This window comes from Hemicordylus capensis, chromosome 11 (genome assembly GCF_027244095.1).
Source record: "Hemicordylus capensis ecotype Gifberg chromosome 11, rHemCap1.1.pri, whole genome shotgun sequence".
NCBI lineage: Eukaryota > Metazoa > Chordata > Lepidosauria > Squamata > Cordylidae > Hemicordylus > Hemicordylus capensis.
The window spans coordinates 5,288,333-5,305,498 of NC_069667.1; the positions used below are offsets into that span (position 1 = coordinate 5,288,333).

Genomic DNA, 17,166 nt, shown 5'->3' on the forward strand with positions numbered 1-17,166 from the left:
CTGATTTGCAGAATTGTAATGAGCTTGGCATGGAATGCCAATGTGCTTTTGCGCAGTGGATGTGCAGCTCTACTATTGTGGGCTGTTCCTGAATGCATGGAGTTTCTACCAGGTCTTCTGGTCCATGGTGGCACAGTGCTCTCTCACCACAAGCCATCCAGTACCCCGTGCGCCAACCTGGTGTGGTGCAGCTGGCCTGTGAAATCATAGGCCATGCAAACCTCACGTGGGAAGAAACAACACTGGAGCCCAGCGTTTATCCACATCTGGCCTCTACATGACAGGCACCTTGCCTGTTCCAATGAGAAAGGTGGCAAAGCAGCTGGATTCAAGCAGGAAGAGCTTGAATCAGCCCCTCCACCACCATCTGCCTTTTGGACAGGCAGGCACAACATGGCACACAGCACCACCTGAAAGAAGGAGCTGGATGAGTGCACCATAGCTGCCAGGAGAGGTTTGAGGGCAATGGCCCCATCTCCGGCATAGACCATCAGCCACCCCTGCCAATCCACCCCCTGAGGCAGCTATCTTACCTGGCCTGATTCGTGAGCCAGCCATGGGTGGATCCCAGGTGGCCAACTCTGACTTTTTCACTGAGAATCTCCAGTTAACCTAAAGGTTCACAGAATCTGAAAGCCTTGGTCAGATGGAGATGCTGGCTGCAACTTGACAGTCTAATTTAAATTTTAGCAGTGCTCGGCTCACACGGCTCCAGGGAAGCATCCTGCACCATATAACAACCTAGAAGAAATCCTGACTGCGCAACTTGACAGGAAGCCCAGCTTGAGGTGTCTGAGCCCAAAGAAAGCCGGGAATGTTGCCAGCCAGCAGAATTTGAGTCTGTGAAGATGTTGAGTGAAAATGCTAAGCACCCTCATCCCTTTGAGGCTCATAATGACAATGAAACCAGAATCTGTCTGAGTGCATTACGTGTTGCTAGTGAGAGACCCATCTAATTTCAAATACAAGTCATCCTGAGAATGTTGTTATACTGAACAGCAAGACCGAAATTGATGAAATAAAAACAGCAGATGGGCAAATGCAAGCAGAGTTGACTGGACTCTGAGTATACAGTGTGTTTCACACTTCCGCTGGTCACATGACCCTTCGTAGGGTTGGAGGAGGGCCATATGCACTGCCAATCAGGGGTTGTGTGTTTGCAAAGATCAAGATAGGAGGAGGGAAGACTGATCGTGTGGGAGCTGGGAGCTGGGTAGGACAGCTTTTCATCCACTCTGGATAAAATGCTGGGCACACTACTATTACTACTATTTATATACCGCTTTTCAACAGACGTTCTCAGCATGGTTAAGTTCTCAATGCGGTCAACATAAAATAATAAAGTACACAAGGACATAAGAATGGCCCTGCTGGATCAGGCCCAAGGCCCATCTAGTCAAGCATCCTTGTTTCACACAGTGGCCCACCAGAGGCTTCCAAGAAGCCCACAGGCAGACAGGGGCGGATTAAGCCTTTTGCTGCCTGTAGGCAGCCAAGGATTTGCCTCCCCCACTGCCGAAGCTCTGTGGCCTTTGCTGCCCCCATCCTGTCATGCAGTGGCAGTTTTTAGAAAGAAAAAAGGGGCGACTTTCCCCTCACCCCGAAAGAGGGGCAGCAAAATTTGAGGAGCAGCAAAATTCACCACTCCTCAAATTTTGCCGCCGTAGACAAGTGCCTGCGTTGCCTCTCTTTAAATCCACCAATGCAGGCAGTGGGTGAGGGTTTGCCCCCCCTCTCCTGCCAATGCTCCCCTACAACTGGTATTTAGCAGCATCTTGCCTCTGAGGCTGGAGGTGGGCCATAGACACCAGATGAGTAGCCATTGATAGACCTGTCCTCCATGGATTTGTCTAAGCACCTCTTAATGCCATCCACGCTAGTGGCCATCACCACAAGGAAATAAATGTATTCTGGGGCACAGAATGTGGGTAGGGAGTGTGCCCATCTGACAGCTCCCACCTCCCACATGATCACTCCCCCCCCCATCTCCCTTGATATTCGAGTTCACCCAACCACGACTCTCTGACCCTGACTGGGTGTTCCTCCGTCCGACCCTGTTTAGGGCCATGTAAATCAAGACACCCTGGAGACCCATGAGGAGTGGGTTCTCCCCTGCCCCATGCTGGAGAATCTGCATCAGAGCTCTCGTTCACACACTCAAATCCCTGCAATGGGGTATATGTCCGTAGCCCTCTGTTTCCATCATTTGTGACATTGCATGGCAGCTGGAGTTGATATGTCTGCAATTTTGGATGTCCTGAAGGCGAGTGTCTGTTCCTGTGATGGCTTATGTCAAGAGCAGTTCTGCTTGCCTGATTGGAAGAGGGTCTTTCACATTGCTGGCGATCCGCGGCTGTCTGATGTGTCATCAAGACAACGTCTCCTCTCCCTCTCCTATGCCTGTAATCACACATTCGTCCCTCTGTTTCCTGCTTCTGGGCCTCTGAGCTCTTTCGGGAAAAGGTTATCCCATTCCTTTAAATCTGTTGATCTTGGCAGCAATGTCGGGCTCTGAGAGCAAGCCGTGCTTTGGACTCTTAGACAGCGTCCTCTTTCCAGCCTAGCCCTGTCGAATGTGTCGGCATTTCTCTTGGTGGCCTTATATGGTTGTGGCATCTCAGATGAGTCCATACGATTCCTCCTCCTCCTTTTCTCATTATTAGAACATTAAATGGACTTTACGGCCAACCTCTGCCCCAGCGATTGGTGCATAAAATTACTCCGCTATCAGCTCTGCCCTTGCCAGTGAACTGTGCCTGTGCTGTGTAATCTGTGGGGTTATTATTTCCACGTACAAATCTTACATTTGCCCCCTCCCCCTGTGTTTAATTTGCACGGTTATATATTATGCATTGTGTAGCGTCAGATAGCATCCAAAATGGTCTCACTGCTCATTCTAATTAGACTGGCACTCCATCCCCGGAGCAGTATACAAAATCACGGTGGTGGTCTCTTTTCCCTTGCTCATGCTGTGTGACCCTGAAGCTAGATCTCTGGTAGACTGTCTGGAATGAGTGAGAACTGAATGCCTCACTTGGAGCCCATGGGGAGAATTAGGACAAGCACATCTTCAGGGACAGGGAGCTCTTAAAGCAAATGAAGCGACACCCCCTACACAACACCGGAAGGCCGGAAGCTTTCTTTTCGTCAACCGAGTCCAACTACAGTGTGTTTATTTAAATCCAGTTTAGGGGGAGCCAGTTTAATTGTGACAGCAGGGAGTGTGCAAGTAACTGGGTGACAGCAACGGCAGTGACAAAGAGGGTGGGCTTCTTGCCCAATGGCCCTCTAGGACTGGCACTGGGGATAAACTAATACATGCTAACCTCTCCCAGGTTTCTCAGGTTGAAGTAGTGGCCAGGAGGGCTTCAGCTGATACGCCAGCTACATCCATTTCTGGAGATACAAGACCTTAAAACAGTGGTGCATGTGCTGGTAGCATCCAGATTTGACTACTGCAAATGTGCTCTACACTGGGGTGCCTTTCTATGTAGTCTGAAAACTGCAGCTGGTACAGAATGTGGCAGCCAGGTTGGTCTCCGGAGTTACCCGAGGAGATAATTTTAGATCCATTTTAAAAGAACTACACAGGCTGCCAATAAATCTCTGGGCGAAATACAACGTGCTGATTATTACCTATAAAACCATGAATGGCTTGAGTCTGATGTATTTAAGAGAACACTTTCTTCTTCATGAACCCCGCTGCCTATTAAGATAATCTGGGGAGATCCAGTTGGGGAGATCCAGTTGGTGGCAACTCAAACCGGGCTTTTTACTAGGGTTGCCCCAGGACATGCTTCCTAACTAAATTAGAGCCTCCTCTTCTCTTGATGTTTTAAAGAAGGATCTGAAAACATACCTGTTGAGTCCAGCTTTTAGTTTATAGTTTTAAAGTTTTACGTTGTTAGAGTGTTTACCACTGTATTTTAAATGGTTTGGGATTCATGTTTTAATTGCTTTGTTCACGTTTCAGTGCTTGTGTTTTTAGATTCTGAACTGCCCAGAGACTTACATATAGGGTGATATAAGAATGTGCTAAATAATAATAATAATAATAATAATAATAATAATAATAAATAATTATAATTAATAATAATACAAGCTAAAGCTCTTGTAGACATTGGTTTATCATTTGGACCCCTGGATGATTAACTGGTCAAGAAAAGCTAGTTGTGTGCTGATCATTTAAGAAAGGAGCGATGTTTTTCCACAAAAGACTCTGGATGGTTAGCTACCCAGCAGACATGGCTTTCTTACTGATTTGTCTCCTTTTTAACACACAAGGGTACCTTGGGAAGGCTGTGTGGAGTTTTCCTTCAAAAGAGCAGCAGCCATCTCGGCCGCAGATGGCAGTTATCCAAGGTCTTATGAGAGGCTTAAGTAGCTCTAATGACTTCTACAACCTTCTGCATCTGGAAAAATAATAACCAGCCCATTGTCTGCAGCATATGCCCAGATCTACATACCCTAGCCCCTAAAAGACACTTCAGAGTCTAAATCAAGAATGCTTGATTTGTTCTGTGACCTGCAGAAATTAGATGAACTTGCACACTCCGTGTGATGTTACAAAATGCATTCTGCATGGCACCATTTATTCTGCTTTTGATCACCATGGGCAACTCAGGGCACGTAAGTCCCAACCCTAATCATAGAAAATCTGTAGCGAAAGGTGAGCTTGTCACAGCTCAGTTCAGAATTAACTCAATAATGATAAAGAGTAAAGGGCCTGTTTTCTGAGGTTTATTTTCTGCTTCACAATGTAGGCACAATCCTGATGGTGTGTGCATGTGAAGCGGGAGAGGAGAGCTGGTCTTGTGGTAGCAAGCATGACTTGTCCCCTTAGCTAAGCAGGGTCCACCCTGGTTGCATATGAATGGGAGACTTGATGTGTGAGCACTGGAAGATATTCCTCTCCGGGGATGGAGCCACTCTGGGAAGAACAGAAGGTTTCAAGTTCTCTCCCTGGCATCTCCAAGATAGGGCTGAGAGAGATTCCTGCCTGCAACCTTGGAGAAGCTGCTACCAGTCTGTAAAGACAATACTGAGCTAGATGGACCAAGGGTCTGACTCAGTATATGGCAGCTTCCTATGTTCTATGGACCTTTCTGTGTACCATCAGAAACTTGTAGGTGCCAGCACCAGACATGGTAGAAAGCTGCTTGGAAGTTCAAAACCTATTCCACAAAGCAAACATACCTGGGCACAAAAGAGAATTTTAGGTCTTGATGGCAGATGACCGTGTGATACCATGTTTGCAGGTTGCAAGAAAGAAATTGAGAGAATTTAACTGAAGGAAGAAAATATCCCAAATAAAAAGCTCTGAGTTGCCAGTGCCCCCCATGCTCCCAGCCCGCCTCTAAACATACAGCGTATCTGAGACTATAAAGCATAAATCAGGCATTTGTTGCATTCTATGCTATATTTCCATTCAATGCAAATCTCTCCCCTTGCCCCCCATTAAATTGACCAATGGCAATTTCATTGCTATTGGCTGAACTGGGGTCTATATGACCCCCAATACCAGACTAGTAGGGTGTTGTTGTTTTTCAAAGCTTAGGGTCCAAATCAAATTCTTACACACTGCACTATCGTCTCACACCATAGATGCGACACACGAGAAAAAGACTCGGATTTGATCCAAACGCGTATTATGGTTTGCTTTTGCTCTAACAGAGTGTCGGGTAATGAAAGGGAACCCTCCTTCTACCCCAGGCAGCAAGTCCTCTCCGACACCTCAGAAGAGCTCTGCAAAGAGTCCAGCTCCTGTGCGTCGCAGCAAATCCCCAGCTGATTCAGGTAACCATCAAGATGGTGAGTGACTGTGTGCCCCCTCCCACCACCCCGAACAGATAAGTGCTGACTCCACACAGATCGGGACAATGAGTTAGCATCAAGGTTGCTGAGTCACACATTTATCTCCCATGGGTCACACAGAAGAAGCACTGGGGGTTGGCATTATGGGGCACTCATTGAGGCTCGTGCCCAAGTAGGGGCCCCCTCCAAATAGGGGCATGCCAATGGCTGCCAATGGCTGCCATGAATGCGTAGAGGCCCGGTGTGTGCCGGCATAGCACAGGGGTAGCTGGGAGCTGCGGCACTGTTGTGCAGGCATAGCTGGGGAGAGCAGCAGGATGATGGCAATGTCGTGAGCAGAGGGGCAGCAGTTATGGACCTGCTCTCCTCCTCTTGAAAGGGGCTGTGTAAGCCCTCAGTTTTAAAGGGATGTGCCCCGTGATTCGGCAGCCACACCCCGATTCGGCAGCCACACCCTGATTCTGCAGCCACACCCTGATTTGGCCTATCGCTAGCTATGGGTGGCTATTCATTTAGATTGGGAGGGTAGTGGGGGGAAAGGGTTAAACCTCCCCGCCATTGGTCTCAATCAAACTCTCCTGTGTCATATTTATGTTCGAAAAATTAAACACACAGGTCTCAGTTACACAAAAGGCTAATCATCCAGTTGGATTCTTTGGGTGCTTAGAGAGCTACATGGCACCTCCCAGGATCCTTGCCAAGGACACACCCTCCTTCCACCTGCAACATGCATCTCATGACAGCAGCATTTTTCTAGTGCCTTGTCAAGCGTTTTTCCGTAATGCTTTTCAAAGGTAATTGCAACTATGCTAAGTAAGTTCTTAGTTGCAACAAACTGAAGGAGACAAGAGAATAGGGGGGAAATGATGCCGAATAAGCAAATAATGAATAAAACATTATCTGGCTGCATTTTCTGTACCTTCTGACTGACTTATAGCAATGCTTCCCCATATTACTTGGATGAACCTGCATAATCAAACGTTTAGCTATTGTTTGCCTTTCTTCATCCTAGACGTTTGTCATTGGATCTGTCGTGTGACCCAGACGTCTTTTCCTAAATCAGATGAAAATAGAAATTCAGGCTGGAACTAGACCCAGTCATATCCATGGAAAATATCTGTATTGGCACATATTTCCTGATGGTGTTTTTTTCCCCCCTTTCTTGCAGCATTTTAGTTAGATAATAAATAGACAGTCGAGGCAAATTTATTCATTCAATCGTTCTGTCATCCCTACAATATCAATGCCAATAAGAATGAATGTTTGCTGAATCCATGCCACTGACTGCAATTATAGACTGAAGGGGAAAACAGACACAGAGGCTAGTGAAGCCGAGCCTGGGTTAGGCTGTGCATGAGAAACACTGGGATCGGGCTCGATTCGAGCAGGGCAGTGCCACCCAGCCTCGTTTTTAAGCTTGGCTGTTAGCTGAGTTTAAGAAAGCAAGTGCACCCTTAACCTGAGCTACCTGCTTGGGTGCGAGTTCAGGCTTCATCTAGGAGGAGGAGGCCTAGAGCTCCTGGGAGAATACCGCCAATGAATCGTGCATGTTGTGCGGTGCATTGCGGGATCTCCAGGGGCCAGGATGCATCATCCTGGCCTCCAGAGCTGTGCGCTGCAGCATGCAATGCTACTCGTCTGAGAGCACAGTGCACACTCCCAGCAACATGGCAGCAGTCGTCTGGGGGGAAGGTGAGTTCCCCTCTGCCCACCGAGTGCCCCGTCCTTCCGCCTGATCATGTGAACGACCTCACAGAGTTTTTAAGGAGGAGTTATAGCAATTTCTTCTCCTGCAGTGAGAACTCATCTTCTGCCAAGTTTTGCAATTTATGTGACAGGTTTACATTGCAGCAAGTTGGACACTAAATTGTTTATTAGTCATCTCTCTCCCTCATTGGCCATGTGGGCAGCCCACCTTTCCTCCAACGAAAACATGGCACATGTTTGTTTACCTGTTTACACATTCATACCTTTACCTTATTTACATTTTAGAATATTTCAAAAATGTTATGAAAGTGGACATTATTGGGAAATGTAGTGGTGACTCATGGACACTGGCCAATTGGTGCTGTACATAGCTGATTTTTGCTGCAAATGTATTTTTAAAATGTCCCCTGAAAACATCACACAGGCCCGGGAGTATATAAGGCACCTACATACCACACGATCCTTTCAGTTGGACCAGTTACTACTCCGTTGAGCATTTCGAACACATTATCCCCTCTACCACACACATACACTTTGACTGCTTCATCTTGGGGGAAAATGCCCCTTCTATCACCAGCAGCCCTGATAATATACCTGGCCTTTAAAGATTTTGGTACATCATAGACCCACTGACGGTTCTGAGAGGACTTCACACATGCAGTTATGGATTTGATGATCAGCCCTTTGGTTGACAGATATCTGCAATCCTCATGTAAGAACAGGATATATTGCTGCTTTTTTAAAAAAGTTGGGTTTTTGTATATTTGTATTACTTGTCCCAAAGCACTCACAAGTGATCAGCTGTACAATGGAATGTATGTAGAAGGAGGGAAATGTTCTCTTTAATAAAAGGAATGCTCAGAGCTAGTAAAATATTTAAAAGGCAATTGCATAAGATTGCTTGCCTGCAAGCTGCATAATGATTCCCACTTCCAAGCTCAATTTGAATCATAATGGGCGGATCATTCTGCATTTTATTTCATGCATCAATCCGAAATCATGCCCAGATATGCATGATCGGAGCTTCCCTCGCCTTCTCCCGGAAAAAAATTAATCCTAATCACAGCTTTTAATTAGACACATTTCATCCCAAAATACCCTAGGACAAACTGGAGGTGTGCAGAGGAGCATAAGCCCGTGGATACTGGCAGCATCCAGTCATAGGGATCTGCAAGATCCTTCCTTTATTTTACTTACTTAAAATGTTTGTTTCCCGCCCCTCCAGTACAATACCGCTCAGGGTGGCTCACAGACAATACAACACATATATAACTCTCACGAGAGCTGCCACACATGGGATTAGCGATGGGTATGCCTCATATATATATATGAGGCATACCCATCGCTAATCCCATGTGTGGCAGCTCTCGTGAGAGTTCACGAGGAGCTGCTCAGATAGTGACGGGCACAGGCAGGAGGGAAGAAAATGGTGGCCGTGGCAGCTGGGCCAGTGGGGGGAGGGGAGACCACAGTGGGAAGCAGTGCGTGGCCAGTGGGCAGAAGAAACGATGGGCGGGCCGGTGGGTGGAAACGATGAAACAATGGCGGGTGAAAAGGAAGCGGCAGCAGGCCACAAGGAAGGATGGCCCACACTGGGGCTGAATGTGAAGCGCGAGCGGGTGGTGGAGAGGACGGCACAGCTTCCCTCTCCAGCCTACCTGCCAGCCAAATGGCAGGCCAGCAAGCAGGCGGAGGGGAGAAAGCAGGGGCGAGAAAGCAGGAGGCGGGGGAGAAAGCAGGGGCAGGGGGGGAGAAAGCGAGTATACATGCCTGCGAGCCTGATCAGGCGAAAATCAGGCTCCCCTAGCCCGATTTCGCCTGATCGTGGGAATAGCCTCACATTCTGGGCGTAGCTAGGTTGGAGTGGGCCCTGGGACAAAAAGTGAAGATGGGTCCCTGCCCCATCCCCAGGTCCTTCTTCAGAGAGGTGCAAGGGAGACAGCAAAGAGCAAGCCGGCAGGCCCCACACCCTCAGGGGCCCAGGCCCATTAATTCCCACCCCCCCCCCCCGCTTTGTTCTGTAGCAGCTACAGCCCTGCACATATTGAGTCAATGGTTTTGTTCCAAATCCTTTCCCCTTGGAGGAGCACTTCATCTGGGCCTTTCAGCAAATTTTCTCTCAAGTCTGAATGAAATCTGTAATGCTGGAGCATGATTTTCATCGCATACATATTTTGGCTGGAATCTAGATAGCCGAATAGTAACAGCCCAGCTCAATACTGCCTGGCTCCCCCCCACATTAAGGAGGAGAGCTGGTCTTGTGGTAGCAAGCATGCAGTGACCCCTTAGCTAAGCAGGGTTGCATTTGAATGGGAGACTACATGTGTGGGCACTGTCAGATATTCCCCTTATGGGATGGAGCAACTCTGGGAAGAACATCTCTCTGCTTGCATGCAGAAGCTTCCAAGTTCCCTCCCTGGCAGCATCTCCAAGAGAGGGCTGAGAGAGATTCTTGCCTGCAACCTTGGAGAAGCTGCTGCCAGTCTGTGCAGACAATACTGAGCTAGATAGACCAATGGTCTGACTCAGTATATGGCAGCTTCCTAAGTTCCTACATTTCAGTTGAATTCAGCTGTCAGTGACCTGGTGACAGCATCACGTGGCCTTTTGTGACTCCATTTGCCTGTCTGAACACGACTTTGTTGTGTGATGTGGGGAGGAGCCCATATTGCTTTCAGGACAAAAGGCCAATTAACATTTGCATGCCCTTTGCAACTACCAGGGGGAGATGCATGGAATATTGATTTTAAATTAAAAGATGACCTTCTTGAGCTACAATGTCTAGTGGTCTATGACTGATTGGGGAAGGGATGATCCAGCCAGCTGAGATTCTGTCTGGCTTCCCTAATGTCTTGCTTCTCTGTTAGGCTAGTAGAAAAACCAAAGTGTTTCTAGTAGGCTGTGAGATCTAGCAAAATGCCCATGGCCATATCTTATTTATATATTTATTATTTCTCTGTGTAAACCGCCCTGAGCCATTTTTGGAAGGGCGGTATAGAAATTGAATTATTAATAATAATAATAATAATAATGGTGGTGGTCTGGGCTGACTTCAGAAAGATTCCCAAGAGTTGTTTGCTATTGCCTTATGCAGAAAACCCCCCTCCACGTCTTCAGAGAAAACATGAGGGGGAGCAGGAAAACACTGGATAGCCATGCCCCTGTCATCAACACACCTGCCAACCTTGACTGTCAATGATATCTTTGGTGTCTTTTGTGCAGGATAAAGCAGAACACATGGAGGGTGCCTCCCTCCCTCCAACTTCGATCCCTAGCCAATCAGGGTTGCTATGTGTCAATTTTGGAGTCCTAGCCAATCAGGGTTGCTATGCGTCAATTTTTGAGGTCCTAACCAATCAGTGTTGCTATGTGTCAATTTTGGGGTCTTAGACAATCAGGGTTGCTATGTGTCAGTTTTGGGGTCCTAGCCAATCAGGGTTGCTATGCGTCAATTTTGAGGTCCTAGCCAATCAGGGTTGCTATGTGTCAAATTTGGAGTCCTAGCCAATCAGGGTTGCTATGTGTCTGTTTTCAGACTGTGAGCCTTTGGGGACAGGAACTCACCTCCTCCCTCTTTGTAAAGCACCTCAGCTGCATGGCCACCTAGCCAATCATTCTCTCCATTTCTCTTCCACCATCTGTTTGATGACGGATTTCGTCCGCTGGCAGGCTTTGAGGGGAACCGAATGGACTCGTTTAACCCTCATGCTTGCCTTTGTTCACTTTTGATTTCTCTCTTGCTTTGTGACAGCAAATGGAACATCTAGCAGCCAACTGTCAACGCCCAAGTCGAAGCAGTCCCCAATCTCCACACCTACCAGTCCAGGGAGCCTCCGTAAGCACAAGGTATTACGTTTCTTATACCTTACTAAAAACCTCTTCTTAGGCACCTGGGCCAGCGTGGTAGCTGATTGAAAGGATGAGCTGCTGGCTCAGAGCAATGGGCAGACTCCCCCAGGTTAGTTTGGAAATGGTTCGCCTTTTACATCAATCTTTGGAGAACTCTCAGAAAACACAAACACACACACACTCACACTCACACTCCCCCCACCAAGAGTACTAAACTGGTTTGGGATGTTAAGATTATATTAAATTGGCAGGAAACCAAGTAATGATGAATATCAGGAACGTTCCGTGGGGATACATTTTGGACCGATCCTAGCTGAAGTGGATCTGCAGGGGTGGACTCCCCCAATCCAGGCTTAAACTCCAGGTTTGCTCCAGTGTTCTGGCATCGGTACCATTGCTTGCGTAATACATTCTATTTCTCCACACGGCGTTGCATCCGTGGAAGTTCAGGACTTCTTTCATGGACTGAAAATACATTGTGCAAATTGGCTTATAATAAGTTATAATAAAAAGAAGAAGCCCCTGCAGCAGGGGGTTTCCCTGACTGCAGCATGCTTTTCAAATCCTCATTGTGTTCCTCCTGCTTTCTCCCAGATTTCTTTCCCCTAGTGCCTTCTCTGTACGAACTGTTTTTGAATCATCTCCGTGCAGTACAACTAAGTGAGATCCTGCTGTTCCTCCACAATTCCGTAACAAGGCTCTCAATTCAGGGGCAATAAAGCCCCTTTGTGTAGATGCTGCTTTTTAAGATGTTTCCATCACCAGCCATGATTCTGTACAAAGATCCTTAGGCCTCTTTTGAATGGTGGTTTTTTAGTTAAGTATACAGCAGAATCATGCTCTGAAACATCCCTGCAAAACCACAAGCTCGCTTGATTCACCCAAGAAATTCAAAACTAGGACTTCAGTTCCTGGATCTAGTTATAGTCCAGTGACAGATAGGGAGCCCCAGATTGGCCATGCCTTCATATGGGATAAAGGTTGACCTAGAGGGACTATTTTTAATGGCAACCAATGCATGTGGTGTACAGCTTCAGCTTAACAGAGCTATTTTTCGGGAACCCTAAGGCTGCTGTGAGTTAAGGGGTTGTGATTCTAGGGCAGGGCTGCACAACTTTGGCCCTCAAGCTGGTTTTGTACTCCAGCTCTCATCATCCCCCTGCCTCTGCAGACAGTAGTCAGGGATGATGGGAGTTGTAGTCCAACGAAAGCTGGAAGGCCAATGCTGTAAAGCTCTGTTCTGGGATAACCGATGGAGTGAACAGAGCCCTGCCCAGGGGATCAGCATCAGCAAGGGACATGCCACAGCAGTGACCTCCACAGTTGACCAGAAGAGCCTTAAAACTGGGGCAACGTTTGCCAGCATGCTAGTGGAGACTGGGCATATTCGTCACTCTGTCATCAGCCAGTCATCTATTTTATCATGAAAGTCTGAGAATCCTGGCAATTGTGCTCCATTAGACAATGAAAGCCTGATATTGCCTTATAAGGAGGCGTTTAAAAAACGTTGAGGGCGAATGCGCCATCCTGCAGGTTGTAATGCACGATGTAATTACGTTTTGCTGGGACTGTGTCCTAGCAGTTCTCTGGGACGGGAAGAATGCCTGTAGGAGTTCTCGGGGTTTGCTACTTCCATCCTCTCATTTCCTATACCCCCATGCCAGAAAGAAAGATTATTACCTGCACATGGCGGCTGTCCACGTCTACAAGTAGGGTTGATGATGCTGTTCTCATTTTCAGTGCCAGACTGCGGGAAACGGTTCTCCAGCCCTGACAGCTGAGTTTTTCATTTTACCCATGAGGATAGCCATCGGAGTTCAGACAGGCAAATATAAACCCCTCATCCTCCACACACCTTAATGGCAGGAAGCTCCATGGATTTTCAGGGAATGTAGTTTCACTCCAGTGTGCTCCAGGGTCTCCGGGACTTTCATTCCAGTGTGCTTTATTTGGGCTTTATTTATTTGTTTTTTGTTATTGTTAAATTTCTGTACCACCTTTTGTTAAGAATTATCCCAACACCATATTAAAACAATACAAATCCCCCTTCTCTTTACAATTCAACCAATTCAACATTTCAGATCTTGTCCTGAGTCACAGAAAGGCAACATCTACGATGCTTGCTTAATACTGTATTTACTATTTACCTGAATCCAAGGCTAGGTTTTTTCCAAGTACTTTGATGTTAGAAATCGGGGATTTGTCTTAAATTCAGAGGGCTGTTCCTGTGGGGTAAATACAGGTATAACCTGTATTTTAACCTCTTATTTTTTTAAGGGGGCTGTCTTAAATTCAGGGTTGTGTTCTATTTGGGTAAATACGTTACTCACAATATGATATGGTATGATACTCAATGGAACATTGATTTGTTGCTGATTCAGAGGAGGCCAATTGTGAGAGTTAACACTTTTTCTTTCTTCTTACAGGACTTGTACCTGCCTCTGTCCTTGGATGACTCTGATTCCCTTGGAGACTCCATGTAAAGAAAATCCAGTTCCCTGTGTCCATAGTACACACTCGGTTTTAGATACAGTGCAGTCCTTCTGCCAAAAGGAGCAGAGAGGTCACTGGTGCTTGCAAACCAATCCAAGGACGCAAAGTTATGTCTTTTTTGTTTTAATGTTTTCCTATGATTTCTCCTCTGTGCCACAAAACCAACACCTATCAACCAACAGAGATAAAGGGATATCAACACATTGAGTAACTTCATAGGAAAGCAAAATGATCATTGTTGGCAGTTTGAAGTGAAGGTGTCCATGAAGTTATGACCTTCTCATGCTTTTCATTTGTCTCTTCTCCTACTCTGACATGCTGAATTTATGACTGGCTTTGTAGAAGATGACAATTTTCTTTTGCAAGTATTGCATTAGCAAATGTCATAGTTCTGTTCTTAGGCGAAATGGGAAGCAGGTCTATCCACCAGCACCTTTTCCAAATACTGAGGAACACCAGCAAAAGCCGATCTGCTTCCAGTGTTGGGTCTCTAAGCTCAACACCTGCTTTTTGTCTGACACCAATTGTGGTCAGTTCAGGCCAGTGGGGAGAAATGTATTACTTTAACAACTTCTCTAGAAGATGCCAGCACAAAGGGGAAAGGGACAATATTGAGGAATCAAAAGCTACCCTTAGTGACTTTACTCTCAAATTGGACACTGGGGTATGTTTAATACATGCACAAGGATATTTCAGTTGTGTGGGATGTTGACATAAATGCTGCAGCTGATATGAAGTTATTGTAACTGCTGGATGGTATCTCTCTATCTCTGTGAAGACTATTAATGCCTTGTAAACAGCCAACACTGAAAACACTGTGAAGATTCTGTTTTCAGGTCTGACATCTCTAGGTCATTTTTATATATATATATTTAAAAAAACCAAGAAATCGGTGTCCTTTTATAGAGGAAAGCAAATACTCTTAGCTGTGTTTTAGAGAGTCAGTGCTTTTAAAAAAAAATTACATAAACTTGGTGACTTCCTTTAAGTTAAAAAGAAATCAAAAATATACACACAGTACAAAACAGTTTGAACCATCAGTGTTTAGAAGTCACTGCCAAACTGACACCAGAAGTTAAAACAAAAATAAAAATGGGGAGGGTGCATGAGAGGGAGGGAGGGATATTGCAATTTATTCAATATGGTGAATATTTTGAGAGTGTTTGTTACAAGTTAAGCTTACATTTTTCATTTTCTATACTTCAATAATCCTAACCAGGGCCAGATGCTCAGACCATAGAACTTTTAGGATGTTCACGATACAAGATTTTAAGCAACTCTTTCATCTGAAGATGACACATTCTAATGAACGGGAAGATGAAGGAATCTTTTCACTTGTAATCATCACTGATGCAAGGTTCACAATTTTATAAAGTTGGTTGTTTTTTTCCCCCTGGGCCTGGAAAGAGGCACCAGATGGTATATATTGCCTTGTTCCCTATTTGTTGGAATCAGTTTTCAATATTCTTTGTAAAATGTTATCAGAGCAATACCCGTACAAAACTACCCGTGGGTTCCTTTCCTGCTCTGCTCTTGGTTATCTTTGCAGCCTTTTGTGATTTTAGAATGTATTACAGCAATTGCTTTTGACAATTGGGTGAGTTTTTGGTTCTTGTTGTTTCTGATTTGGGGATTTGTGTCTTAATTTTGTGAGTCACCTTTGGCAATTTGCATCAAGTGGAAAGGCACCCAGAAAGGAAATTAATAATAATTTTAAAATGTATTAATAACTGAGCTACTTAACTCAACATGAACTCTTGACTTTTAGAGGAAAACTAAGCTTGGCTATTTCTTGAAATTGTTGTACAGTGATTGGGAGTTACCTTTTGTAGTTTTGCCACCTCTTTGGCATTCATGTTTCATGCCAATAATCCAGGCTTGTGATTTTTTTTGTAGGAAAAAAAGAGAAAATTTGGAACTACCCAAAGGCTGCAGTTAAAAGGGACCCTGAATCACAAATAAAAGTACTGCCCTACCATAATAGTCCGACCAAACAATTAAGATCTAGAATTCCCTAATCACTATGGCACTCTGTAGCCGAATATACCTAAACTTTGGTTCAGAAGATTTGGCGTTCATGTATCTTCATGGTCAGATCACTGTGGGGAAGGCTGGCCTTGAACAAAGCACAGGAAAGACCTACCGGGAGATTTTCCCATTGTGTGTTCGAAATCTGGCAGATTAGGTGTCTAAATTGGAGCAGGTCTCTTAATTTCTTGGTGCCTCAATTTACCTTATCTGTCAAATGGGGACAGTAATACTTCTCTACCTCATGGGGAGGGATGGGGGTGGGTGGGTTGGCATGGCAAGCAAGTCATTGTGTTGACATCGTCAAAATACCATAGGATCATCTGCTGTATATAATCTCCTAGGAGCTGGTGTGGAGGAAGCCTTTGGTGTTGGGTCAATACCAGGGACTGCTTCCTGACGCTAGGCATTCTGATAAAGCAGCCAAATTGCCATGATCTGGCAGAGCCAATCCATGCACAGGGTGAGCTTTGACTTCAGAAACAGGAAGCCCCGTGTGCTCATGGATCTCTCCTTCCCATAGTCGGCAACAGTGGCCCTGAGCTCCACATCGTGGGCTCTGAGTTGATGAACGTAGCATAGATTGCCAATGCTCCAATTGAATTGGAGGGGTGCTTTGTTTGTGACATTTTCAGTTTGGTCCAGCTGTGTTCTTCTCTCTGTCCCGAAGGACTGCTCCTAAGAGTGTGACCAGAAGCCCTACGCTGGAGGGAAGCAGAACAGATCAGTCTTTTTTCTGTTAAAGGTGATAGGTCTAGACTCAATGTCTAGTGTCTAGAAATATGGAGGAGTCCTGTGAAGCAGCCTCCATCTAATGGTCTTGCCACCTACAATCCAATTTTAATTAATTCAATAAGCAAGAAGTAAAGAGCCGCCCTCAAACTGAACAGTGAGGAACACCCCACCTCTTTTCTTTTCTTTTCTTTTTTCAGTAACAGGTCCTACACACACTTGGGCACAATCCGTTTGATTGCTCTTCTTTCGCCAAGGCCCAGGAATGGAGCCGATGGTTGGCAGCAGTACTGTAAAGTCTTTTGAATGTTAGAACCTGCTCCCCGCTCTTCGTCGCTTTCACAGGAGACAAAGCAAAGTCGTGTGCTCTTTAGTCATGGTAGCTCAATGGCATCTCAGAGGTGGCCGACCTCTGAATACCAGGTGGTGGGGATAAACAAGATGGCGGAGCTGTTGTCTTCATGCCCTGCCTGTAACCTTTCTAGAACCATCCATCTGGCCCCTGTAGGGAAACAGAATGCTGGACTAGATCCTTTTGATTCA

General features: G+C 45.9%; 1 protein-coding gene across 4 annotated transcripts in view; it reads left to right on the top strand.

The window, feature by feature from the left end:
- Window positions 1–16,136, top strand: part of DCX (doublecortin) — a 94,392-nt gene extending 78,256 nt beyond the window's left edge. Inside the window, exons 5-7 of one of the 4 annotated variants that reach the window (XM_053273973.1) lie at window positions 5,674–5,811; window positions 11,273–11,367; window positions 13,797–16,136. In XM_053273973.1, the coding sequence (XP_053129948.1) occupies window positions 5,674–5,811; window positions 11,273–11,367; window positions 13,797–13,853 (290 nt within the window). In that variant the 3' untranslated portion in view covers window positions 13,854–16,136. The remainder of the gene's footprint in view (window positions 1–5,673; window positions 5,812–11,272; window positions 11,368–13,796) is intronic. The other 3 variants (XM_053273974.1, XM_053273975.1, XM_053273976.1) reach the window with 3 other exon arrangements.
- Window positions 16,137–17,166: the final 1,030 nt, after the last annotated feature.